The sequence below is a fragment of the Ciconia boyciana genome, chromosome 2 (genome assembly GCF_034638445.1).
Source record: "Ciconia boyciana chromosome 2, ASM3463844v1, whole genome shotgun sequence".
In the NCBI taxonomy this organism is placed as follows: Eukaryota; Metazoa; Chordata; class Aves; order Ciconiiformes; family Ciconiidae; genus Ciconia; species Ciconia boyciana.
The window spans coordinates 103,484,922-103,512,640 of NC_132935.1; the positions used below are offsets into that span (position 1 = coordinate 103,484,922).

Genomic DNA, 27,719 nt, shown 5'->3' on the forward strand with positions numbered 1-27,719 from the left:
ATCACAGTTGCAGTTCATTCTGCACTGATGTGAAATTACTACAGATCTTTCTATAGCTACAGCTGTTTGAACTGATGTCTAGGACAGTAGGCTCAGAATAAGGGAATGGCAACCTGCTCTGTGTATTCTCTGCTGAATCTAAATGAAAAGCCAGCTCCCTTTCTAATGGAAATATCCATAATGGTTAAAAACCCCCCATCAAATAAAACAGGATGGATGAAGAAAAACGTAATGTCAAATATATAACAGACCAGATTTCATGATTTCCTGCCGGGGAGTCTTTGGTGTTGCTCTTTAGGTAACCTCAGAGAAAAACTTGCAGCTTTGCAAGACCCATTTGAGAAATATTACAGACTGCCATTTGATGATTGCACAGTATTCAGAGTGACAACTTTGATAGGTGAGATCTGGCTTCAATTCCTTCCTGTACCACAGGTATCCACTCTAAAAGTGAGCAGTTCCCTGCTTACCTCATTATCTTGTTCGCTTTCTGCATTACCATAATAAAAACATCTTCTTGCATCACAGAGCTATTGTAAGGATAAATACCTTATCAGCTTGTGAGGTGCCAATACTACTCCAATAGCATGCAAGTGTATAAATATTGCACACAGGTGTCTGGTGCGAGACCCTCAAATCTCCCAGTTGCCTTTGCACAGGTATGCAGCAGTCGGCAATGTTGCTGAAGCTGCTCTACTCATCTTTCATAAAACATCTGCATTCAGTGAGCAATGACACCAGAGCAGGCCTGTTATGGTTAGCTGAGAAATAAATTGAAAGTTTATCACATTTTCTGAGCCAGGACTTAGTATTTTTTAACTTATTACCCTGATTTATTTGCTTTCTGTATACAGAATAAGAAATCCTTGCATTTTATAAGTAGTTTATTATGGATGGTAAGTGGGATGGCAAGTTCAGTTTATAATCAGGTTGATATCTCTTTGAGATATTTAAGTAGTATGGAGAGGGTTTGTTTTGCTTTAAAAAGAAAAAAATGTTTTTTTCCAATAAAAGAATTCTTGCAGCTTAAGTGAAATGCAATTTTCAAAGCACTAGAGCACAACCATGCATGTTTAATAAGGCAGTATTGACAGGACAGCAGAATGGAATAGCTTTACAGAGTATATATTTTTTGGTGACTATATATACTTACTCAATAGAGGCTAAGACCCAAGTCCTGAAGTTTGATCTACAGGTAGAAAAACCTGACTGCAGCATTCAGACTTACCAGACTGGGAGCCTAACATTCCCAACCCAAGGACAGTTTCTGATATAACTTTCAGCTAACAGATCACAACCATGTTGTGTATAGCAGAATTTTTTTAGGGGGTGGGAGGGAATGTTGCCTTGATTTTCCAGGTTCTGGGATAATGAACAATGAAACCCAAGAAGTTAGTTACCTTAAACCACTCGAACAATCACCTCTCCATTACTTACAGCAAAGCAATGAAATGTATTTGCAACCAGCAAAATAAAGGCAATTGTATAGGTATAACCAGGGCAGAATTTGGAGATGGCCAAGTGTCAGTCTGAGGGTCTGTGGAAGGGTACAGAGCTGCTTCACCCATGTGCTATAGCACCAGAGCTGGTATGGTTTTTTTGCATCCACTCAGCCTAGTAAAAAGCTGATTTTTCTCTTTCAGGTAGAGAAGGGAGCAAGAAAGGAAGGAAATCTGACCATGACAATACTACTGTGAAGGCTTTCAGGGTCCATGCAAACATAAAAACAAACATGAAGGAGTTCAGTTCGGGTATTGGCATAAGGATTGCAATAATTCACGCTGTGAATCTGAGCTTTACTTGAAAGAAAGAAAAAAATGTATATACTGTGCTCATCTCCTTGGTGTCTGTTGATGCAAATTGAGTAACTGCATAGAAACTGGGAAGGTTCGAATTTACCCTTCCAGCACACCTGAAGGCACATGAGTCACAGCACCAGCTATTTAATCTTTTTTTTTTACAGCCACATTCTCCTGGTGGTGGCAATTTCTTCTCCTACTGTTGATCCACAGCACTTCAATACCCAAAGGAGGAATGCTTTCTCCCTGGGGGATCCCCCACATCACAGTGCTGCCACATGCTCTGCATAGCCATTTCAGCATTTGACCTTTGCTCTTTTTGTTTAAAGGAAAGAAAAAGTTTGTTTTTAAGGGAACAAAAATTAATGTTTTTCTCAGAAATGCTTTTATGATGATAGGACAGCTGTGGGAGGAAAAAAAAAGAGAATTTATGCTTAAGCAAAGGACAGGGAAAGGTCAGAAAGCAATCTGTAGGACTGCAGAAACACTGCAGCTATTCGTCAGAACAATTTCTCTGAGCAATGAAAGGAGAAGTGAAGCCAATTGCATATGCCCCAAATACAAAACAAAAATAAAGTTAAAATACATGTCAGACTGCATTTTTGAACTTTTTTTTGTCCTTGTAAAAAACAGTGTAATTTCCAGGCCACGACCACATCAATCACATTGTGGTCTGCTGCTAATAAGGCTGGAGACAATGCAATTTCTTGTCAGTCATCAGTCAGTGGCTCTAAGGATGGATTTCATCAGCAAAAGAATCCACAATATGCAAGGCCTGTTTTATTGTGAGATGTGTTTATTACTTATGAACCATTGTGTGGTGTTTTCCTTATGGTAATGATGGGGTTTTTTCTTTGATTTTTCCTATCACTTCTTCTGCTAGCAGTTTCAGTATATAACCAACCCCAAAAAGTTTACCATGGGCAAGTCACTTGAATATCAAAATAAAATTTTTGGATAAGAAAAGCTTCCTATGGCAAATTAAAATCAATGGAAAGAGAAGACTGTGGTATACTGTAAGGTTATTATATTATACCACCTTTCTCTCCTGCTGAGTAGCATATTTTTCTTGTAATATCTTGTATTGGTTTGAATGTGATGACTTAAAAAGTCAGGCACTGTTGATTATCAAATCAACAGAGCTACTTGGCCTGGAAGATTTACTCAGAGGAGTAAAATAATGAAACCTAGTCCTAGCTTATCGTGCAAAGCACTAACCTTGTTATTTCTTGGCAGCTGACGTGAATTCCTAGTGAAGGTAACAAAGGAAAATATTCTTGCTTGCCTCATTTTAGACACGCCCAACATCACAGCATCCAACTGCATACTGTGGTGCAGGTTAGCAAACCACAAGTGACAGAGCAGTGTTCTACTATGTCCTTGCTATAAAGAATGGAATTGGTTGAAAACAGAGAATATAGTCTTTAAAAACATGTTCACAGACATTTCAGGGTTTTTAGAGAGGGGAAAGTGTCAAACTGTTAATGAAAAGTGAATTGAAATATCAGAATTGTGATGTTCTCATCTAAATCAACTAAAATATAATTTACATAACATTTTTTATTTTACAGGGAGAGCAGGGAAAGATTCCCTGCTATTTTCCAACAGATTTTTTAATTTTTTAAAATATTTTTTTTAACTAAAATATACTAATCTGTTTTGCTAGTATTTATTTTGCTGTTGTTAGAACTGTATGTTTGCCCTTTGTATCTAGAAAATATATACAGTCTTGTCTCATGGACCAAGAGGACATAGTACAAGACTTCAGGAGCTGCTATTAGAAAGAAAATGTAGGATCCCTTTCTTTCACAAGTCTAGCGAGTTTGACAACATGCACAAGATGTTCCAGTGCTTTACTTGATTTAAAAGGCTTAATGCAAGTTAAATTTACAATGTAAAATTTAATGGGCTGAAAATTAACTGTTTTAAAGATCTCATTATCAGCACTGTTTGTTACAGAGGTTTTACAATTACTTTGATCACAGGATGCCCCAAACCCAGTCTATTTTGTGTTTAATTTATCCTCTAACTTTATCCCAGTGCCACACTGTTGTTTCTACAGAGAAGCCCCATGAAGTCACCCACACTAAATCATACTTGGGGATATTCTAGATGAGTACCTCAGTTTTCAGCACTGACCGATAGGAAATTGGTAATTTGCATTTCATACATAAGGTCTTAAGGATTTAGAGAGATATTTTTAGCCTGGAATAGTTTTGATATTTAAAGCAGACATCTGATGTCATGTTTAAATGGCACAACACCATGTGGTACAAAGATCCCCATGCTAGCATGAGTACCTTTGCATGACTCAGTGCTGCCCAGCAGAAGTAGCTTACAGCAAGTTTTACTGCGTGCCCAAAGTATCACTGTCAGAGCTCTGGGCCTTTGGCTGGACTGGGAGGCTGATAAGGAGAATATTATAGTATAGTACAGTATAATATTACTGCTGTTGCTATGACAGTACTTACAGACCAACCACAACCAGGGTTTGTCTGTGCTAGGTGCTCAATTATTCCCCTAATGGTACTTATTATTCTGTTAGCTCCACATCCAGGAAAAAATAAAACACTTTAGCTAAGAGCTAGTTTTGGCACAAGTTTGGGGTTTATCTATCTATAAGAGAAACAGAAAAACACAAATAAAAGCCAGTGTGATGAGTTTTGGCAATACAGAAAAAAATAAAAAGTGAATTCATGGAATATGGCATGGCAGCAATTATTTTCTTTTTTTTCATTTATTTTTATTTTTGAGTCAACACATGTGATCTGTAAGAGACTGACCCAGTTCCAGCCTGAATGGGTTTCCTCTAACAGAACTGTGCTAGCAAACACAAATACTAAATATGCATTACCCTTCTTCAACTCAGACAAACCATTTGCTAAATGAACTGAAATCACTGTAATTGCATTCTCAGGAATTACTGTATGTACAGTCCTGAATGTGATGGACATGTTTTATAATTTGTCTTTGAAGCAACACAGTGTCCTGGTTTCGGCTGGGATAGAGTTGATTTCCTTCCTAGTGGCTGGTGTAGTGCTGTGTTTTGGGTTTTAGTATGAGAATAATATTGACAACACGCTGATGTTTTGGCTGTTGCTAAGCGGTATTTACACTGGTCAAGGACTTTTTTCAGCTCCCCATGCTCTGCCAGGTGCCCAAGAAGCTGGGAGGGGGCACAGCCAGGATAGTTGATCCAAACTGACCAAAGGGCTATTCCATACCATATGACGACATGCTCAGTATATAAAGCAGGGGAAGAAGAAGGAAGGGGGGGACATTCGGAGTGATGGCGTTTGTCTTCCCAAGCAACCATTACGCGTGAGGGAGCCCTGCTTTCCTGGAGGTGGCTGAACACCTGCCTGCCCATGGGAAGTAGTGAATGAATTCCTTGTTTTGCTTTGCTCGCACGCGCGGCTTTTGCTTTCCCTATTAAACTGTCCTTATCTCAACCCACGAGTGTTCTCACTTTTACTCTTCCGATTCTCTTCCCCATCCCACCACGAGGGTGGGGAGGTGGAGTGAGTGAGCGGCTGCATGGTGCTTAGTTGCCGTCTGGGGCTAAACCACGACACACAGCATAGTGAAACCTGATGAAATTCCTGCATGCAAGCACAGTGGAACTTCTGCTGCACTAGAAATACATCACAGTTTTTGGAATTTATAAAACAATCATGCTAGAGATTCATCAGAATATCTGGTGATGTGAAAACAATCCCTTAGCTTTTAGAAGAGGATGCTCCAATGTGAGAGCAACATCAGCAATGGACAAAGCTCTGTTATGATAAAATGAAATGAAGTTGGATACATATGGGTATAAATGAAAGTGGCTGAAGTATGTGAGGAGAAAATGCAGTCCATAACCCATCACCAGGTAAAAAGACTGCCTCTTTCTATTATAAACTTGGTTTCCTCTAAGTGTGGCTGGAAGGGAGCAGGGTATGGATATTTGCAAAGTAATCCTCAAAGTCTGACTTGGAAAAAAAAGAGAATTTAAGGAGCTGGAAACCAGAATGTCAAAGGACAGCAGCTTTCCCCTACTGCCAAGACAGCTTCATGAAGGGAATTTGGTGACTGGTGACCCAGCCTGCCTGCAGGATTCCTGGTACAGTGGGTAACGTAAAAGCAGAAGAGCAGTTTATGAGGTTAGAAGTTTCTTTAACATCACAGATACTGATGAGAAGAGCCTTCACATTTTTTAGTTGAAACTGTAGGATTAGTAACTTTTGAGAAAGCTTTTAAAATGATTAGGAAAAGCAACAGACTGGATGATTTTGTGTACCAATAAAAGCACAGTAAAAGAGAGCTTGCTGAGAGATATTAGCACCTCAGGTAAATGTGATGGAACCTTCAGAGGTGTTGAGAAGAATATTTCAAGAAGATAATGACAATATCCTATGAAATGTAAGGGAAAAAAAAGAATGGCCACAAAGCCTGCAAACTGTGCAAACATTTGGAAAATTATATTCCTGTTACTACTTACCTTGTCACAATCATTTCTGGTCAAAATAAGAAAAAACGTGGAAATAAATTAGCATCTTCATTCTCACTTTTTTTTGATATGTAAGATCCCTCTTTCCCTCACTCCTTGTCTTTCTTTCCTATGCAGGCATGTGTGTCCATAGTAAATTGGTCTCTTACAATCATTGATTTTGAAAATTCAGAACATACTTTAGGCATTTCCAAATGACTGACACAGATGTGGGAGCTCTGTACCTTCCCTTACCCTAGCAAGTTCAATCTCTTAACACGGTCTGAGCTACTGAAGTCTCGGCCTCCCAATTTATAAGATATTCAACCCAAAGCTCACACCTATGTATTTCCAAATATGTTTCTGAATGAGACTAGGTAGCTTTTGTTTAAATCCATGTTTTTTCTAAAGAAGTAACCATGACATTGTGCTAGTAGGAATTTATTGTTCAACAGCTCAAGACTGCGGAATACAGTCGGCCAGACCCGCTATGACTACAGGCATTCCTGATGCATTTTGTTGTTGTTTTACTTGATTTAAATAGGTAACATATATTAGTACTAACAAGAGATGTGGTTTTAAATCATCACATTTAAATCCTGGGTGTATAATTTGACTTGCTTGTAAGAAGTATTAAACAGGATTTACTTGTTTAATTAATAAAAGCTGAAGCATTGATTCTATTGTGGTTTTTCTCAGGCAGATAGTTCTCCCATACTCTGCCTCCTGCACTAAAGCATTTACCTTTAATGCAGAATGGTCCGTCATAGGCAGTTTTGGAGCAGTCACAGGAGTAGCCGTTGTACTTCTCAACACATTTACCGCCGTTTGCGCAGTACATCCCATAGCTTGTGCAATGGCCAGAGCAGCCAGGCTTCACCCCTGGCGTGACTTTCGCTCTCTCTTCCAGGTCCAGTGTCACCCCGTTCATCCTTAATGAACGAATGCAACCTAGGAAGCCTCGCTGGCCTCCTGCAGCACCTAAGACGGAATGTAAAACTGTGAGACAACACTGAGCAGATTTTATTGTTGTTCCTTTACATGAAATACCCTGCTAAGCTTGTGACACCAGCTGGAAGTAAGTAACTTCTTTGTAAAGGTAAGGAATTGCCTTGTTCTAATGACAATGAAATCAATGAAACCTCACCTTTGCTGCCATACCATAAGTAAGCATAAATAGTAGGTGTGTTTGCTTTACACTGACTAGACATTAGAGATTCTAGCCCTCCACTGTAAGACTTCATTTCATTTCAACTTCAAGATTTTTACAGATAACAGTGGAAGAAATGGGCTTGGCTCAACTGCTAAGGTATAGCCTTACTCTCCACACGATTAGTGATAATAGATGCTAATCATAATGCCATAATATGTTATGCAGTGTTACGTTTTTCAAAGCCACAATGGGGATCCTTTTTTCCAAGAAGGAAAAGATTTAAATCCCCACTCTCAGTTGCAATAGGAAATATAGAAGTTAATTTCCAAGTACATCGGGTATATTGCTTAGTTGCCTGAGTATAGGGCAAAGGATGTAACACTGAAGAGCTACATTTAAAAATCTGGGTTGAGATGGCTTTTCTTAGCAGTCAATAAGAACTGTTCCTTTTTCCCCCCTAGTAAACACTTGCTGAAAAATGTGATTTCAGCTAGGAAAGTCTCATCTGGGGCTGGAATAGAAACAAAAAACCTAAAAAATGCAAGCAAATAACAATGAGTGGCTGTCATCCTTTCTCCTCATCCTCTCATCTCTCTGATTACTGCAGCATCGCAGGTGCTGAAGAGTCCCTGAGGAGATCTGAACGCTCATCACCACAGAGCACAGAGGCTGATATTTACCTGAGTGGGGAAGAGGACTAAATACAAACCAAAGAGAGAGGGCTGCTTCAAATCAACTGCTGGTAACTGGATGATTTGGAGTAAGAGGAGGCAATGCTCAGCCTCTGCCAAGTGCACAGGGCAGAGGACATTCTGGTGTGGTTCCACTCTATGTAAATTCATATATACTGCACTGACGAAAAAAACCCCAATACATCTAATTGGCTTCTTTCCCCTCCTGGTGACTGTCCCAGCCCCTAGGACATGAAGTCATCATCCCTCAGGCTCTCTCGCTGGCCCAAGGAATAGACATTTATTCTCCAGAAAGTGGAACAGGAGGCATCGAAACAATTCTTGTTCAGTATTACTCTCCAGGCCCTGATGTTCAGGGTGTTCATTTGGGACACTCCAACTCAAATAGATTCTCGGTCTGACTCGGGGTAAGGATTTAAATCTGTTCTTCGAGACGTGTGCTCCAATCACCAAGTTATATGAAATGGATATGATTCAGAAAGAAAGAAAATCTGGTGCAGATCTGGACATTCAGTTTTTGGCAATAAAGGTACTCGGTATTTCAAAACATTGCTGATGTTACAGTTAATTCGAAACTACCAGTAAAAATCACCGTTATTAACAATTCTCCAAGAACTCAGGCTGGAAAAAAAGTCCGGCTCTTTCTGTTTTCAGCAAAAGGCTTGGTATTTATTTTAAAAGGTTAAGGCTCCCTCTTTTAAACAAACTTCACACTTCAGCTTATTTTTGAACTGCCTTTTATTGGGATCACAGTCAGCAGTAAAGGAGAATCTGAGTTTTTAAATAATGACTGCACATCTGGTGACACATTATACACAGTTTGCAGTGACACTGTGCTGTTTACTAAGGCAGTGATGGCTTTAAACATTTTAATTCATGTCTGCTGTTTGAACCCTGACTGACATGGGAAAAAAATGAGATAATGTCTTTTTTTCCTTCCCCCTTCCCTCTTCTCCTGTTAACAGTTATCTGGAGAGGTAGGAAAGTGCTTCTTTGCTCAACATTTCATGCAGTTCTGAATCCAGCTAACGGCACTTGGCATGTCTGCACTTCACAGCCCTGGGGCTAACAGTCAGAGAAATACAAGTGCTGCTGGAATAGCCTGCCCAAAATGTAGCGGAGACCAGCAGCTCCAGAAAGCAGCTGGACTAACTTGGTTCCAGGGAATGCATTTGTGTAACACTGTGTGATGCCTTCCTACATCAAATGGGCAAACAGCCCACAGGACTAAAGGGAAAAGACTGCAGTGAGAGCCGTGAACACAAAAGCGTGGGCAATGATCAATCCTGAAGAGGCTGAAAGTGCTGCCGAGGCTAGGATGGGCACTGCAGGCACATGCAGCCCTGGCAAGACCTATGCAGAATTTTTCACTCCTCTGGTGAATAAGTGTGTGTGCGTGAGACACACTTGGCAAAAAAAGGACTTTGGCACTACTGCCTGCTAGAGGCACTTTCAGCCAGGAGCTGCAAGTGGGGAAAGATAAAAATGACAAGTTGCCAGCACAGAATATTTTTCTCTTAGCTGGTCTTCTTATTTCTGTAATTATGGACATGCTTGTCTTTTCTTCTTTTTTTTATTTTTTTCCCCCCCGCGCTGTCATGCAAGTGCTTCAGGAGCACAACTTCCCACATTAAACTAACTGCTGTTGGCAAGACACAAGGCAAAGTGTTCAGAATGTGACAGCAAAGCCCAGTTACCCACTCTGCATCTTACCAACATAGAGCTGGCTGTACAATTCCAGTCGCGTGTGTCCTTCTGTTGGTGCTTTCCGGACCTCCAGGGGTAACTGGTCGACCTGCAGGCTGGCCTGTTTGACATTCCTCTCAGCATTGACCCGATGCCACTGGTCATCATTGAGCTGGTTGGGAGATCTAACAATGATTTCCACAGGCCCATTGCCAACATCAAATGAAAAGGAAACCTCCGTAGCAGCTGAAAGACCAAGCAAAAGGGAACCCATCTTATGTTGTAAACAAATTCATTTATACTTCCTAAACAGAAATGAGTCATATTTGCTAGAAATACACACTGCTCGGCCACCTTTCAGAATTTATAAGCACGTTCAGTTCTAACTTGAGTAGGAGTTAAAGTATCTCCAAGGAAGCCATTGTGAAAAGTTTCTATAGCATGTGATGGAAATCACATCAGTTTGGCTTGTAAAATTTAACCAGAATAAATTATATCCTTGAAGAGAATTTTTTATTTCCACTATTAATTTCAATAATATTGGAAAAGCCTGTTCACCAGCTTTTAGAAAAAACATCAACAGACCCTGAAACAATGACATTAATTTTTGATTTCTGCAGCTTTCCAGTTTCCATAGGTTTCTTTAGGGAAATATGCATTTTGATAAAAAAAGTGGTGCAGGGGAAGTCTACATTTTTTTTTCTTTTGAGGGGCAATTAAGTTTTACAATGAACTAATAATGCAGTGGTAATGACCTATGAGAGATTTTATGGCTGAAAAAGAAATGGATTCTTAGCAAGCACTAGTGTGCTCTATTTATAGTGGATGATTCAAAACATGTTTAGAAATTTTACAAATGTCCGTTAGGCTCTACTAGACATTCCTCCAGGTCATCCTTGGCAAACTATATAATTGATACTTACTATTAAACAGGGAGTGTCATTAATAATATATAGATGATTTTGGAATGAAGAAATGTAATTTTTACTTTCCTACTGATGTTTAGTTTATATAATTAGGGGTTGTACATTATATTACGGTGGGAAAACATCAGATGAAAGGGTTACCAGAAAATGGATTATCAATGATAGCATTCACAAAGGAGGATACCAGACAGAAGTAAAGACAGCCAAGAGGTCCATTTAATTTGTTTTTCTTACATATAAAATAAAAAAGCTGAAGTGTCCTTTTAATTCTTCTGAAAAATCTCGGGTGCCCAATTATAGTCTCAGTGTTCCAGTACAGCTGTGGTTTCTTGTTTGGTTGAATTAATAAAACAGTCTTATAAAAATCTTACTCAGCGAGGCTATTAAATTGTGGTAGAAGCACCACTCCATGATCATTATCACTAACAACGCTGATAAATAGTGGGAAATATTATTGTACGTGACCTAACAGATTTTCACAAGGTTATGTCAGACTGAATTAAATGCATTTTTATGAAAACTGGAAGGATAGGAATAAACTTTTTACAGAGAATGTTCTTTCAACCCGAATTTATTATACAATTGACACCTTTGATTTTTTTCTGCAAAATTGGCTATTCCTAAAAAAAAAAATTAAAAGCATATTTTATTGCTGTTGTACTCTCTGTTCTCTGCTGAATAAAATAATTTCATTTCTTGAATGAACTGCCTTTCATAAGCCATGAATTTAGTCTGTTTGGCCTTTTCCACTTTACAAGACAGAAAATCTGTATGAACCAAAGCTTGCCATTAAAGAAATAATGATGTTTCATTTTAATGTTATTATGTCTTATAACTTCAGCAGTTCTGCCAATAAACTCAGGCAAATTAGGAATTAGAGTAAAATCTCTCCAGTACTTAAGTTGTATGTTGTGTTCAAGTCTATTTTCAAGGATGTGTGTGTAATTCTCCTTTACTTTTTGCTTTGAAGAACCGCCTTGGATCTCTTCATTGTCAGGCTTGAATTGCTTCCCAAAAGCCGTCTGTCTACAAGGCTGTAAAATGAGAACCCCTTAGCAGACTTTTCATCTTATTCTGCGGCAACTGATGGCACTGTTGATATTGCTCGTGGATACCTTGACTACAACCCCATCCAGGATTTTGAAAACCTCTGCAAGAATGCTTCTTTGTTTGCAAGCTCTTGGTCTTCTGGATGGAAGCATCTCTAAGTTTTTAAAGGAAGATTATTCTTCCTTTAAAAGAGAAAGAGAAAGTGTAGAGAATTGACAAATAAAGATATTTCAAGTAGAAGTTCTGTGCCTGCATAGTCTAGCTTTATGCATGGCTTTAAATTGAAATCTGTATCACAGCCTGAAAGACTTATAATGAAATTTGTACTTATTGGAGAAAATTATTCACTCTGACATAGAAGAGTACCATTTGTATAAATTCATATTATATTTTTATATTCAATCTAATAGTTAGGGAAGGAAAAGCATTCCAGAAAAGTCTTCTCATCAAAGGCCATTTTCACTGCATGTACCTGCTGACATGAGAAGTTAGAGAAGGCAGTACAGCATCTATGGACTCTGCTGATCCATCCCCAAGCAACCTAGAAGCATGACTGTCATAAACCAAAGGGGAGGAAACTTATTTGGTAGACTGATGGACTGAAAAAACATGAAGTATATAAATGAAAAGAGCTTTGCAGATGGGCAGAGGCTGCACGACAACATTTCTCACATGCGAGTTATGTTGCTGGTTCTGACTCTTCATTCTCAGTTTCCACTGGAATGAATTTTGGAGTCTACAGATCAGTTATGTTCTCCAACCAGGGTCATCTCTAGGTAAAATGATTAGTACTTGTACTTTAGTGGAAATGGATGAACATCTGATAACAGGCATGTTAGTCAGAAAAGGAAAACAAAAGAAATTGTACCTCCTCAGTAGATGAGGCAGGGGATCTGGTGACAACTGACATGGAGAAGGCTGAGGTACTCAAAAACTTTTTTGTCTCAGTTTTCACTGGCAATTGCTCTTCCCACATCTCTTGAGCCCCTGAATCTCAAGGCAGGGACTGGGGGAATGAAGTGTTCAAGGTCAGGTTGGGTGGGGCTTTGAGCACACAGCGCTGCCCCCGCTCCTTCTTTTTCCTCCACCCCAGCTTTACTGCTGAGCATGGTGTTGTATGGTATGGAGTATCCCTTTGGCCACGGGTCAACTGTCCTGGCTGTGTCCCTTTCCAACTTCTTTTCTACCCTCAGCCTACTGACTGGGGGAGAAGTGGGAAAGAGAGAAAGCTTTGATGCTGTGCAAGCACTGCTCAGCAATTGCCAAAACAGTGGTGTGGTATCAACAATGTTTCAGGCACAAATCCAAAACACAGCACCATACGGGCTGCTGTGCAGAAAGTTAACTCCAGCTCAGCCAGACCCATTACAACATCAAATTTGTTCAGAAATTCAGCATAACTAGTTATGTAGAAGAGTAGCAATTATTTAGGGGTTTTTTTTTTCCTAAGTATGGTTTACTTTTCAATCTCTTTATGTCTACACATACAACCCTTGCATGATGGGGCATCTTTGACTCGAATACATCCTTGGTTGACATGACAGTGGTATTATTCTGTCAAACTTTTGAAGGGGATGATTACAAGGTATCTAACATACATGTGCACATGTCACTATTTATTCACAGTGACCAACAGAACCAGAGCAGGATTTTTTCAGAACCATGTAGAAAATGAGCTGTACAGGTCCCAGAGATTTCTACTGGTCAGTCACTTTGTAGCACATGAAGAGAGTTTTCCCAATGATCATTTTATTTTCTATTCTACCAAACACCATAAAACTCAAGCCAGTTGTTCTAAGAAATGAGAATGAGGATCAGACATTGAACAAATGTCTGAAATTGCTTAATTATGAAATAAAAAAAGAAAATAAATGTGGGTTTTAGTTTATTCAGTGAGTACAAGATTTTGTGATGGAAACTTCATAAAATTGAACAAGGGTGAATTTTTTCTGTGCTCCTGCCACATATATTCACTCAATTAACTGAGGCTTGGGGCTTAGTTTTACCCTTTCTGTGCCTTGTGCAATTACATATAATTAAATCTGAACACGTTTCTTTCATCGATTCAATTTTCTAAGGTCTCAGGTCATTGTCAGCCATCTGTTCAGAACACAGAAGTGCAACTTTGGCAAACAAAATGCCCTTCTCACTCTTTGTTCTGTGTTCTTGTTTTTTAGCTCTATTCAGATCCCACCATTTCCTCAACTTAAATCTATGAGGCATTTGCCTGTAAAAAGGAAGGGACACGACTAACCCACCCTGCAGGAAGACCTGGATAAGCTGGAAGAGTGGGCTAACAAGAACCTTATGAAGTTCAACAAAGACAAATGTAAGGTCTTGCACCTGGGAAAACATAATCCAGGAGTACAGCACAGGCTGGGATCTACGCAGCTGGGGAGCAGCTCTGTGGAAAGGGACCCGGGGGTCCTGGTGGACAACAAGCTCAATACGAGTGAACAGTGTGCTGCTGCGGCAAAGAAAGCCAACAGGATGCTGGGTTGCATCAACAAGGGTATTACCAGCAGAGATAATGAAGTCATTATGCCACTCTACTCAGCGCTTGCCAGGCCACACCTGGAATACTGTGTTCAGTTTTGGTCCCCACTATACAAAAAAGATGTGGACAGGCAGGAGAGGGTCCAGAGAAGGGCCACAAAGATGATCAAAGGACTGGGAAGCCTGCCATATGAGGAAAGGCTGAGAGAACTGGGTTTGTTCAGCCTTGAGAAAAGAAGGCTTAGAGGAGACCTTATCACCATGTTCCAGTATTTAAAGGGTGGCTACAAAGAAGATGGAGACTCCCTTTTTAGAAGGAGTCACGTGGAAAAGACGAGGGGTAATGGGTACAAGTTACGCCTGGGGGCATTCCGATTGGACACAAGAGGAAAATTTTTCACAATGAGAACAATCAGCCATTGGAATAACCTCCCCAGGGAAGTGGTGGATTCCCCAACGTTGGACACTTTTAAGATTTGGCTGGACAGGGTGCTGGGCCATCTTGTCTAGACCGTGCTTTTGCCAAGAAAGGTTGGACCAGATGATCCTTGAGGTCCCTTCCAACCTGGTATTCTATGATTCTGTGATTCTATGACTGCATTGCCTGTGGGATTCTGCGTTCCTTGGGTCCTTCCTTTCAAGGCTTTCTGGTAGATATGCTTTAGTTAAACACAGATTCTGAGGCTCAACCGCACGGGAAGTAGCATGCACTTGTATGTCCTTTGCTATGCAGAAGGTCAGGCTAAATGAGCTGATAGACTTTTCTGGCATTCAAGACCTATGAACAGCTAGGTATCCCATTTTCCTAGAACTCTTTGTGTTTCAAATCTCTTTTTTTTCTATTTTCCTAGTTTGATCCTTGTTGATAAATTGCATTTTATCAACAAGTATCAAACTAGGAAAATCCAGTATGATCCTTGTTGATAAATCTCTAGCTATAATGAGGCTGCCAGCAGAGGAAGAGACACTGACAGACAGGTGGGTGCTCACAAGATGCTAATCAGTAGGTGGAGGTTCTCAAGACACATCAGCTGTGAAAAAAAAAGGAGGAGGGATTATAACCCTCCTCATAGTCAGTTTTGTATGCCTGTCTCTCTGTCCTTCTCTCCCATTATCCTTTCTCTGAAACACATACTTTCATCTCCTCCCTTGTGCTTTGTTTCTTTTACCTCCCCGATGGATTTTTATACCCTTCAATGGGACTCACTGATGTTTTAGTTGACTTACATCAAAGGCTAGAGTATCTAACTTCTTTAGGATCCTTTTGAAATCCCATTCTTAGAACATAAATGCCTTGTTACAGCTAGAATCAGAGCTCACTTGCTTGGCTGTAAAACAGGATACAACAATAAGCTATAAACTGTAGACTAAAACCTGCCAGACAGATATTTCCCCCCTCCACTTTGCTTGCTTGTTCTGTGAAAACAACAGCTTGAAAATATTCTATCTCTGTAAGGCCAAACTTCTTGGACAGTTTGTTTGTGAATACACCTCTGACAAAGGGCTCACTGACTAAACAAGTAGACAGAATTCAGTGAAATAATTGAAAATGAACGAAAACTTAATCAACAGATAGAGATGTTAAATGTATCTAGAGCTAGTGGTTTATGTATCTTTATATGGAATCCATGACCAGGGTCAAGATCAGGTCTCATAACTGTAGTTACTGGAATCCTTCCCATTGACTTTAGTAGACTCTGGATAGAAAAGAGGGCTTTCCAGGATTTGAAAGCAACTACCTTGTCCACCTTTCCCACTTATACTCAGCTGGGTTTAAAGATAGCTTTAGAGAGTCATCTCTAAATCACCTGCCCTGCTGCCCTCATTTGCTCAGGGGTGAGAGATCACCATGCCAATGCTGACATTGAAACAGCATTGATAGCTTGTTCCTGGCTGCTGAAAATATGTGGAAAAGGCTACAGATGCTACCCTGAAGTGCCATATTGGAACACAGGACCTGCTTTGAGGAGGCCACTTCTCAAGGGACACAACTAAAAACTAAAGCCACCAAAACAACATCTCAGAGAGAAACTGTTGATCCAAGTTGCTTGACTGCAATGCAGGAATTACTGCGTAGCTTGACTGTCTGTTAATAATCAGGTAGTTGTCAAAAATCCTGACCATATTTACAATAATTGGACTAAGCGTCTGGAAGATTTCATCATTTATCTAATTCCCAAATGAAATGGCCATTTGAACTAATGAGCAAAAGCTTCACTCATCTGACCAAATGACAGTGCACATCTATGCCCAAGACTGCAGTGATCCCCGAGTTAAGTGCCAAATGAACTAGCTCTGGAAGCTGCACAGCTGCATCAGCATGATACTGTGCCAAGAGTAATTAGTTCTAATGAGAGGCTATACTGCACCTAGGATCAAACCCAGCATAGCTGAGTGCTGATTTATGTGGACATGCTATCTTAGAATTTGCTCAGGTATCTCTCTAACATAGGAGTTCGTTGTACAGACTAGACACATTCTACATTTGCCTGTAGGTTAACAACTCAAACAAAAATATCATGCAACTTTACACTCTCTTGGATCCTATGCAGTCATTTTAAGTGTCAAGAAGGAAAGAAGGGTGAGTAAAGCTATCACTTTCATTTAACATCATTCAACACCCACTTCTCATGGCATAAATCCATCCACAAGATATAATACAGTAACACGTGAGGCTCAGTGTCTTTCTGAACCTTTGGAACAAGCTTATATTCTGTATGGAGTAAACAATCCATCAGACAATCAATCACAGAATCACAGAACCATAGCATGGTTTGGGTTGGAAGGGACCTTCTAGTCCTCATTGGAAGGGATCATCTAGTCCAACCCCCCTGCCATGGGCAGGGACATCTTTCATGATCAGGTTGCTCAGAGCCCAATCAAAACTGACCTTGAACACTTCCAATGATAGGGCATCAACAACTTCTCTGGGCAACCTGGTCCAGTGTCTTACCACCCTCATCGTGAAGAATTTCTTCCTTATGTTCAATCTAAATCTACCCTCTTTCAGTTTCAAACCATTGCCCCTTGCCCCCTTTCCTGTCACTACATGTGTTCATAAGAAGTCTTTGTCCAGCTTTCTTACAAGCCCCTTTTATATATTGAAAGGCAGCAACAAGGTCTCCCTGGAGCCTTGTCTTCTCCAGGCTGAACAACCCCAACTCTATCAGCCTTTCTTTGTAGAAAAGGTGTTCCAGCCCTGTGATCACTTCCGTGGCCCTCCTCTAGACCGACTCCAACAGGTCCATGTCTGTCTTGTGCTGGGGACCCCAGAGCTGGACGCAGTGCTCCAGGTGGGGTCTCAAAAGAGTGGAGTAGAGGGGGAGAACCACCTCCCTCGACCTGCTGGCCACACTTCATTGTATGCAGCCCAGGATACGATTGGTTTTCTGGGCTGCAAGTGCACATTGCCAGCTCATGTCCAATTTTTTGTCCACCAGTACCCCCAAGTCCTCCTCTGCAGGGCTGCTCTCAATCCATTCATGACCCAGTCTGTAGTGATACTGGGGATTGCCCTGATCCAGGTGCAGGACCTTGCACCTGGCCTTGTTGAACTTCATGAGGTTCACATGGGCTGACTCATCCAGCCTGTCCAGGTCCCTCTGGATGGCATCCCTTCCCTCAAGCTATCAACTGCACCACTCAGCTTGGTATCATCTGCAAACTTGCTGAGGGTGCACTCAATCCCACTGTCTATGCCACTGATGAAGATATTAAATAGTATTAGTCCCGGTACGGACCCTTGAGGGACACCACTCATTACTGGTTTCCACTTGGACATTGAACCATTGACTATAACTCTTTGGACATGGCCATCCAGCCAGTTCCTTATCCATCTGACAGTCCGTCCATGAAACCCATATCTCTCCAATTTAGCATCAAGAATGTTGTGAAGGACCATATCAAAGGCCTTACAGAAGTCCAGATGACATCAGTAGCTCTTCCCTTGTCCACTGATGCAGTCACTCCATCGTAGAAGGCCGCTAGATTAGTCAGACACAATTTTCCCTTGATGAAACCATGTTGGCTGTCTCTAATCACCTCCCTGTCATGCATATGCCTTGACATAGCTTCTAGGAGGATCTGTTCTATGATCTTACCAGGCAGAGAGGTGAGGCTGACTAGTTGCTAGTTCCCTGCATCCTCCTTTCCACCCTTTTTAAGAATGGGTGTGATGTTTCTCCCTTTTTCCAGTCACTGGGGACTTCACCTGAGTGCCATGACAGTTCAAATATGATGGAGAGTGGCTTGGCAACTACATCAGCCTATTCTCTCAGGACCCTGGGATGCATCTTGTCAGGTCCCATGGACCATGTACGTTCAGGTTCCTCAGGTGGTCATGAACCTGAGTTGGGTTACAATGGGAGGGACTTTGTTCCCTCAGTCCCTGCCTTGATGTTCAGGGACTTGAGATATGTGGGAAGAGAGATTACCGTATATATTGATAAAATATTATTCCCCTGTGAAAAAGGAAGTACAGTGACTGCTATTAGCATTAATATTTTGATGATATATCTGTAAAGTTAGTTTTTAAATATGAGTTATTTCAGACATTCTGTAACAGTATTACTGATTTCTGCTCAGTGAAATTCTTGTTGCCTGGAGAAAATATTTTTAAAGATATTTTACCTTCAGACATAGGAAGTCTAGAAACATGTACAGAAAGGAGAAGAGAAATTAACTTCTCAATGAAAGGTAAAGGAATGAAAACACGTATAACTGAATGGCTTTGACCATTAAAGGTTTGGAAAAAATGATACAGTAATACTTAGAAAAGATAAAATAGAAATCCAAGGGTGGTTTTTTTGCAAAGATTAAAGAAACTAATTTATGGTGAATAGGATTTATTAAATTCCTCTGCAAATTCATCAGGAATACAGAACTGTGCAGAATGTCTGAAGCTTCTTATGACCTTTCCAGTGAGTTTTTATACAATGTTTTAATTTTGAAATTTTCAAAGTATCCTGCAGACCAAAAAACCACATCAGAATGAAAAATAAAGAAAAAAGCTTTGTCAAATGCAGAAAAGAGCATCCTCTGAAGTGCCTATCCTTCTCATATTTTTGATCCTCATTTTCTCCACCATTTAGTCTGCAGCCTGAAGGTACTTGATTCAGTCTCTGCTGTGTGCAGTATCTACATCTGGTAGCTGCAAACTTGCAGTGACATTTCTTTGCAAATGGACAGGGAATTAGATCTACTGAGAGACGTCCTGATTCAGCAAAAGCCGCTGTTTTCTTATGCATATGACTATGTTGTCACATTGTAAGACAAGACTGCACACAAATAAATTGTTTTGCTGTATATTTAAAAGACATGAACCTTAATACATTATTGTCCTTCTTCCATGATATGTTCATATCTTCCTTCTAGTAAGATTTACAACTGGACCAGTAATTTCAACAACTGGACAAATAATAAGTCTAAATCCTAGCCTTCTGTTTACAGAAATCAAGCGTCTTTGGATTAATGGGAATTACATATGTTAAAATCCTTCTTTCATAATTTCATTTTATGACTGTTCAAATATATTTTCATATATCTGGCTGCTTGACTGAATAGCTAGCTGTTTTCTTGTTCCTTCATTGCATTTGTCAGATTAGACTCCCTCTACTATAATAATCTTCCCTTATTGTCTCCATGCTGAGCCCCTGAAATTCATTATCCTCACCTGTGGTTTTAATCTTGGATATTCAATATATACCAGTTGACTCAGAAGTACTGAACTACATTGCAGCATAGCCCTGGGAAATTCTGGGACTCCCATGGTCTGGGGTTTCCAGAGTACTGGGAAATACTGGGGAGAGGAGATGACAGAAAAAAATTGTGGAAAAGGCAAGTGAGGAGAAGGCAGATGGAAGCTGTAAGGTAGGAAAGATAGTAACTAGTGGTGTATCCCTGGGGTCAATCTTGGCTCCAATCCTCTTCAAATCTTCATTAATGATCTAGATGATGACAGGGCAGAGTCTACCCTCAGCAGGTTCGCAGATGTCACAAAACTGGGATGTCCATGCTGCCATCCAGAGGGACCTCGACAGGCTGGAGAAATGGACTGACAGGAACTCCACAAAGTTCAGCAAGGGGAAGTGCAAAGTCCTGCACCTGGTGAGGAAAAACCCCATGCACCAGTACATGCTGGGGGTCACCTGGCTGGAAAGCAGCTTTGCAGAAAAGGACCTGGGGGTCTTGGTGGACACCAAGTTGAACATGAGTCAACAATGTGCCCTGGTGGCAAAGAACGCAAATGGTATCCTGGGCTGCATTAGGAGGATTGTTGCCAGAAGGTTGAAGGAGGTGATCCTTCCCCTGTACTCAGCACTGGTGAGGCCACACCTGGAGTACTGTGTCCAGTTTTGGGCTCCCCAGTACAAGAGAGACATGGACATACTGGAGAGAGTCCAGTGAAGGGCCACTAAGATGATTAAGGGACTGGAGTACCTCACATATGAGGAAAGGCTGAGAGAGCTGGGACTGTTCAGCCTGGAGAACAGAAAGCTCACGGGGGATATTGTCAATGTATATAAATACCTGAAGTGAGGGTATAAAGAAGATGGACCCAGGCTTTTTTCAGTGGTGCCCAGTGACAGCACCAGAGGCAATGGGCACTAAGTGAAACACAGGAGGTTCCCTCTGAACATCAGGAAACACTTTTTCAATGTGAGGGTGACAGCTCTCTGTGGGGATCCAGTTGAAGCCCACTGTAATTTTTTTCATCAATGTGCTAGTTTTGGCTGGGATAGAGTTAATTTTCTTCATAGCAGCTAGTATGAGGGTATGTTTTGGATTTGTGCTGAAAACATTGTTGATAGTACAGAGATGTTTTCATTATTGCTGAGCAGTGCTTACACAGAGTCAAGGCCTTTTCTGCTTCTCACCCCACCCCACCAGCGAGTAGGCTGGGGGTGCACAAGAAGCTGGGAGGGGACACAGCTGGGACAGCTGACCCCAACTGACCAAAGGGATATCCCATACCATATGGCGTCATGCTCAGCATATAAAGCTGGGGGAAGAAGAAGGAAGGGGAGGACATTAGGACTGATGGCGTTTGTCTTCCCAAGTAACCATTACGTGTGAAGGAGCCCTGCGTTCCTGGAGATGGCTGAACACCTGCCTGCCCATGGGAAGTGGTGAACTAATTCCTTGTTTTGCTTTGCTCGTGTGCGTGGCTTTTGCTTTCCCTATTAAACTGTCTTTATCTCAACCCATGAGTTTTCTCACTTTTACTCCTCCGATTCTCTCCCCCATCTCACTGTGATGGGAGTGAATAAGCGGCTGTCTGGTGCTTAGTTGCTGTCTGGGGATAAACCATGACAATCAGCTTCAGTGAAAAAAGGATGCTGATGGACTGTAGGACTATTAGTTTGCTGATGATAATCTGTTTGTTGTCTCTGTTTCCCTTGCTTAACCTCTGATGCTGAATATGTGCTTCTCTGGATGGAATTGGAACATAACAGTGAGCTGGGTTGCTGAAGCTCATGCTAGATAAGACTGCAGTGATAGTAGCAGGTAGAAGGAAGAAATTAAAAAGTATATTAATTACCAGCAGTATATCACTCGCAGTAAATGTGTGTTTCTGGAGCATGGCACCAGGATGGCTTTTGTCTGCATTCATATGGCTAGGGGATTCTCATAGTGTCTAGTAAATAAGATTTTGCTAGTGTGATCTATATTTCTGGCAGCTAAAAGTGTGCTTTATTGCTGTTTCCTGCATAATTCAGTTCCAAAAAGTAAATCACAAAGTCCTACATTTTCCATTTTTCTCCAGTGCATGATTAGTCCTCTTGGATCGCATTAGGAAAGTCAAAGCAATTAGTTTGTTACAAGTATATATATAAAGAAATAAAAAATTACAGGTCATTATTCTGCTCGTCTGTTGGCTAGTCTGCAGCATCAAGCTTAATTTCATTGTGCATATGCCACTTGCACCAATATTCATCCCTATCTACATATTCTGAAACATTTGCAGGTGTATTTCAGTGCTTCCTTATTGCTGTTTCACGTGAGTTCAGCTAGCAACACTATTTCTGCCCCCCGCCCTGGTTTTCAGTATTTAAGGGAATAATAGACTGGGATACTACTGTGTGGAGTAATTTCCTCAAGTGCACATTTACAGCTGCACTGTTTCAACAATACTAGTATTAAAAGTGGGCTATTCACTACCATAGTCTGCTCTCAAAAGGTTAAGAAGTTGCATATGGTAAGAGGCATATCTGTTAGATGCAGCACTTCTCAGTTACAGCTTGTTTCTGGTAGAGAGTGATTATGTCAGTGAGCCATTTTGTTTCCATGCACACACAAGATTAGATTACTCCTCTGGAGCAGAAGCTGGAGCAGAGAACAGTGCAGACTTACAATCCTTACCCGAGTTTTCCCTAGGGTGGTCCAACCTGCTGTCTGGCTGCAGCTGAGGGGGAACTTTTAACTGCTGGAAACCTGTCTCAACCTTTTCCAAAGCACACGGGCTACCTGCAACTGGCTAAATGCTCTCCAGGTGCAAGGTAGTAAAAAAAAAAAAGGTCCTGGCTTCTCTCACCTTGTGGATGGACACCAATTCTCTTTCTACTGGCAGACAACCACTTACACATGTAATTCACAATATTTTGGAAAGGCCTAACTATACTGGAGCTCAATATGAAGGGAAATCAGAACTGACTACAGCTCCTTCCTCATCATGAGTAAGCATCTGTGTGAGAACAAAGATAAGGAGGGATTTGATTTTGGTAATAACTAAGAATCAGTTATTTTTATTTCACTTCAAAATAAACTCAACTATCAACTAACCAATCAAACAGAAATACCAATCTTCCTACACAGTAGATTAGATTGCTTTGGGGGATAAAAAATACTGCATTCAAATGAAAGTACCAAATTTTCTCATGAAAGATCATGCAAAGGCCAAATATGCCCTAAGAAGATAATTATTTATTATCATTATTTATTAATTACTTCAGTTATGCTCATTGCACTCCAGCTGTCTTGTAGATAAGTACTTGGAAACAACTCTCATATTTTTATGATTATATTTGAGTTGACGTAGCAATTTTCAGCCATGGACATCAAGAATGAAAAATAACATTATCAGTCCTGCATAAACAGGGAACCAAAGCAAAGATATGTGAAAGGACTTGTTTAAGGTCACACATCAGATGGTTAGAGCAGGGCTTGAAAAATACCTACTTGCTTTACTTCTAAGGCAATAATACAATTTCAGATCAACGACATTATCTCCCATCCAGCCAGCCCTCTTCCAGTAACTACTTAGCTGCTTGGAAGGAAGGAAGGAACAGTGACTCAGTTGAAGGTCTTGTTGATTCATCTCCTGAGAGTTACTAAAGCTTAAAAAAATACAGCAGCAATATCTTCTGGTCTCTTTTGTGAGAGATGATTCACACAAAGGGAACTGTAGTCAGTGCACTGAGTGGAAAAGGTGAGGAGGCGTGTGCTTTCCTGTCTGTAGTGGGTTACCATATACTTCATTATATCCTTTTAACTGCAACGCTTTACCATGAAACTGAATTGGTCCCATGCAACAGAAGACACCACAACAAGGGGGAAGCACAGCCATCAAAACAGAGCTCTCCCATGCAGCATATAAAGCATTTTGTGTAACTGGTAGTTATTTTTTGTTGGATGAAAGGCAAAATAAAAGTGGGTGCTAACATTCATGGAATCAGATTATGTCTGAGCATGGTAAAGTATCAGAGAGATTTTTGAGAGGAGAGAGCAGCTTCTTTTCTACGAAAAATTGCTGTGAATTTGGCACGGTTCTAAAAGTGCTGAGCAATGAGTCTGGGTGCTTACAAGCAGAGATAAAGGATATCAAAACCCCTCTTGAATATGCCACAGTTGAATGTCATAAAAATCAGCCAAAACTGTAAACAGTGCATCATACTAAAAGTGGCAAATGCACCTGGTGCACGCCTGAAAAATAGACATCAAGACGGTCACCGCTCTGTGGTGGGATTTTGAGAAAGAGTACATTGCCCATGTGCTTTTCTTCCTCTTCTGTGGTGTTTTTCTTATTCTGTAATTTGTGTATTAGCTGTAGGTTCTGCTGTAGACTGTGGTTAAGACTTGTAAAGGTATTTAGATGCCTGGGTGGTAGCTACTGAAAAACTTTTCAATCTGGCCAGGTGCTCATGATGATATGAACTTACTGATTTTTCTGCCTGGCCATGTAAGTTTTTGTCATTTGTAGTGGCTGTTTTATAAGCAATTTTTCATGGCTGCTCTTTATTCCTCTGTGGCTGCCCAGGGGTCACCATCAGGGTAAGAACCCTGTTGCACTCTGCCCTGTAAGTTGTGTGTGAGGGACCTGTCTGGTTTAGCCACCTTTTTTTAACTACTTTGTTCCACCACGTGCCTGAGTCTCATGAAATGTAAAGCCAACAGGAGACGCATTCCTATTTCCTGCTGTAACAGTGGAAAACATAAAAGGGTGAGTGAAAGGATTTATGACTGTATAAAACATTTGTTGTTAAGAATTCATACTAATAGAGAGCTGTCTGCAGTGTACGAGTAGAGAAAAAATGCACTACAGTGATCCAAGCTCTATTTTAAAACCAAAGTCAAGATGTTTAGATCAAGAGGATATAAAAAGCCTAAATTTCGTAAGATAGTGTAATGGCAATCTTGTAACTGCCTCCATGCTCTTCTTAGAAAATAGATTCACTGCTTTATTAGCTTTTTAACAAAGTTTTATGTGAATGTTTTTTCTTTTCTTTTAAATTATACGTGTATGCAAGGTTTCTGAATGAAAAGTCAGGAGAATAAATATTCCTTTTCCTTGTCCTCAGAACAACTGTAGCAAGGCAAGGTAGAAAGACAGAGACTGAATCAAGAATGACTTAAAAATTAATTAATTTTCAACATGATTTAAACTGGTATTTTTTAAAACTAGCATTTAAACCATGATGAAATGCTGCGAAGTGTTAGGAAAATCTGTGGCCAAAACTTTATATGAACATTTAGAGTCTACCACACTATAATGTTCTCACAAACACTTAAAGAGAATAAAATTATATTCACTTGACTCAATCTATTGATATAATTCGAATGAATCATGTGCATAAATATTTGAAGCATTATGGATACAATTGTATTATTATTAAAAACACCTCCTCTTTCATTATATCTTATCATTTAGTCACAGAAAATATTTTTCTACTTTAAAAATTAATTACTTTGGTGAAAACAATAAAGAATAATCCAGACTTTCAACAGGCTAACCATGCAATTGCCAACACTTTATCTAAAAAGCCCAAATTAAAGAAAAAAAGTAGTTTACAGACTACCAAGACCCTGTTTAAACACTCAGAAGAAAGATTCTCAAAAGCATCTAAATTAATTAGGACCAGAAGACCCATTGGCTTCAGGCCATATAGCCTCAGGAAACAATGCAGCTTGTTTGGACCATTTCAGATTTCCTCACTCATGGCATTTCAATGTATGGGATGATGTTGATTATGTTTAAAGGTAAGGATTAAAGAACAGAGTGGTATGGGTGACAGTATAGGGGGTGTCTGCTATAGGCCACCTGACCAGGAAGAAAAAGTGGATGAGATCTTCTACAGGCAGCTAGAAGTAGCCTCATGTTCACAAGCCCTGGTCCTCATGTGGGTCTTCAACCACCCCAATATCTGTCAGAGGGACAACACAAGGTTCCTGGAGAGCATCGATGACAACTTCCTGACACAAGTGAAAGCGAAGCCAATGAGGAGAGATGCTCTGCTGGACCTTACACTCACAAAAAAGGAGGGGCTTGCTGGGGATGTGAAGGTTGAAGACAGCACCAGCTGGAGTGCTCACGAGAAGGTGGAGTTCAGGATCCTGAAAGGAGAGAGCAGGGCAAAAAGAAGATAGGCTTCTGTAAGTGCCTAAGTGCTACTTAAGCAGCAAAAAGAAGACTAGGGAAAATGAGGGCCCACTGCTGAATGTGGGGGCCCTAGTGACACAGGACATGGAAAAGGTTGAGGTAACGAACACTTCTTTGCCTCAGTCTTTACTAGCAAGACCAGCCTTCAGGAGTCCCAGGCCCCAGAGATCAGGGAGAAAGTCTGGAGCAGGGGGGCTGGACCAGATGACCTCCAGAGGTCCCCTCCAGACTCAGTCATATTGTGATTGTGTGATTCTGTGATTGCAAAGACTGCATGGGCTATTTACTTACTGAAAGAGCAGTTGAGATTCATTTTAGTCCCATGGGCAGTATGTTATCAAAACCACACACTTGTCCTTTGCTGAGATAAACATTTTAAAATATTAAAGTATTTTTTGGGAAAAAAAAAATTGTACCTCAGCCTCCTAGCCACTAGGTCTATCTCTTTATTTGCTCCATGGCTTATTAAGAATGCCATTATTCCTGCAAAGTGGTGAAGAAAAGATTGAGATATTCAAAGACGTTGTTTCCTCATAATCTAGTGATCAGAGCATCCACAGATGCAGTGGAAGGTAGATATCTGAAACTCATGTGGGCAGAGAAAAGGAATGCACTGGGAACACCTGCCAAGTCTGGCCATGTAAGGTAGGCAGAGCAGTGCCTACCCCACTGAAACCACAGCTCTTCATGTGCTACTCAGGTGTTGCAAAGATGCAGGCACATCTGGGCATGCCAGAGGATACATCTTGAGGAAATTCCTTTGGAAAATTTAGGCTGATACAGGCTTGACACGCTTCCTGCTAGGTGGCAGCTGAATAGGTATTTTGAGTATCAAAATTTTGTACAGAGATGCTTACGCCTGCTGGTGGATCTAGCCTCTGACACATGGTCTTCAGAAGGAGACACATCTGGTCCTGAAGTAAACCAAATTCAGTCATTGCTATCAAGAAGAGAGGAAGCTTGTCCTCCTGGTTTGTTTTGGAACATGTTGCCATTTACGCTGTTAAAACAGAAAACTCAGTGACAAAGTTGGGCTGGAGAAGTCAACTGAGCTCAAAGTGGCATCCTGCTACTACTTACCACATGAACTAATGCAAGGAGTCACACAGTCACTTCAAAATGTAGCAGGACAAGAAAGTCTTTATGTATCAGCTTGTTGACTTCAGTTCTACATGTGAATTTTTATTTCAAATTACAGGAATTACAACAAAAAGGTAAACTAACAGAGTTACCATAGTTTAATGACTTAGTGCCCAGATTTTACCCTGCGTCAAGGAGGGTAAGAGTGCACATAAAGCCAGTAAGTGAAGCAGACATCACTTTCTAATGTGTGGCAGAACACAAAGAATATGAAAGCATATAAAGGATTTAACAAAGTCAATGTAATGGATATCCTTCTTTGATTAGAAAAACCTCTGATTTTTGGAAGAAGAGAATTGTTACAGATCTAGCATATTTAGTTTTCTTCCAAAAAGAGCAGAGATGGAAAACAGAATTGCACAGATCGTTGACGAGATAGATGAAGTATGGGTCATCAGAAAATTAAAGGACCTCTAATTTGTTTTGGGTCA

General features: G+C 40.5%; 1 protein-coding gene across 1 annotated transcript in view; it reads right to left on the bottom strand.

The window, feature by feature from the left end:
* Positions 1 to 27,719, bottom strand: part of CNTNAP2 (contactin associated protein 2) — a 1,193,181-nt gene that overhangs the window by 91,997 nt on the left and 1,073,465 nt on the right. The window contains exons 17-18 of the mRNA XM_072853401.1: positions 9,829 to 10,047; positions 7,015 to 7,251 (exon numbers count right to left, since the gene is read on the bottom strand). Coding sequence (XP_072709502.1) covers positions 7,015 to 7,251; positions 9,829 to 10,047 — 456 coding nt within the window. The remainder of the gene's footprint in view (positions 1 to 7,014; positions 7,252 to 9,828; positions 10,048 to 27,719) is intronic.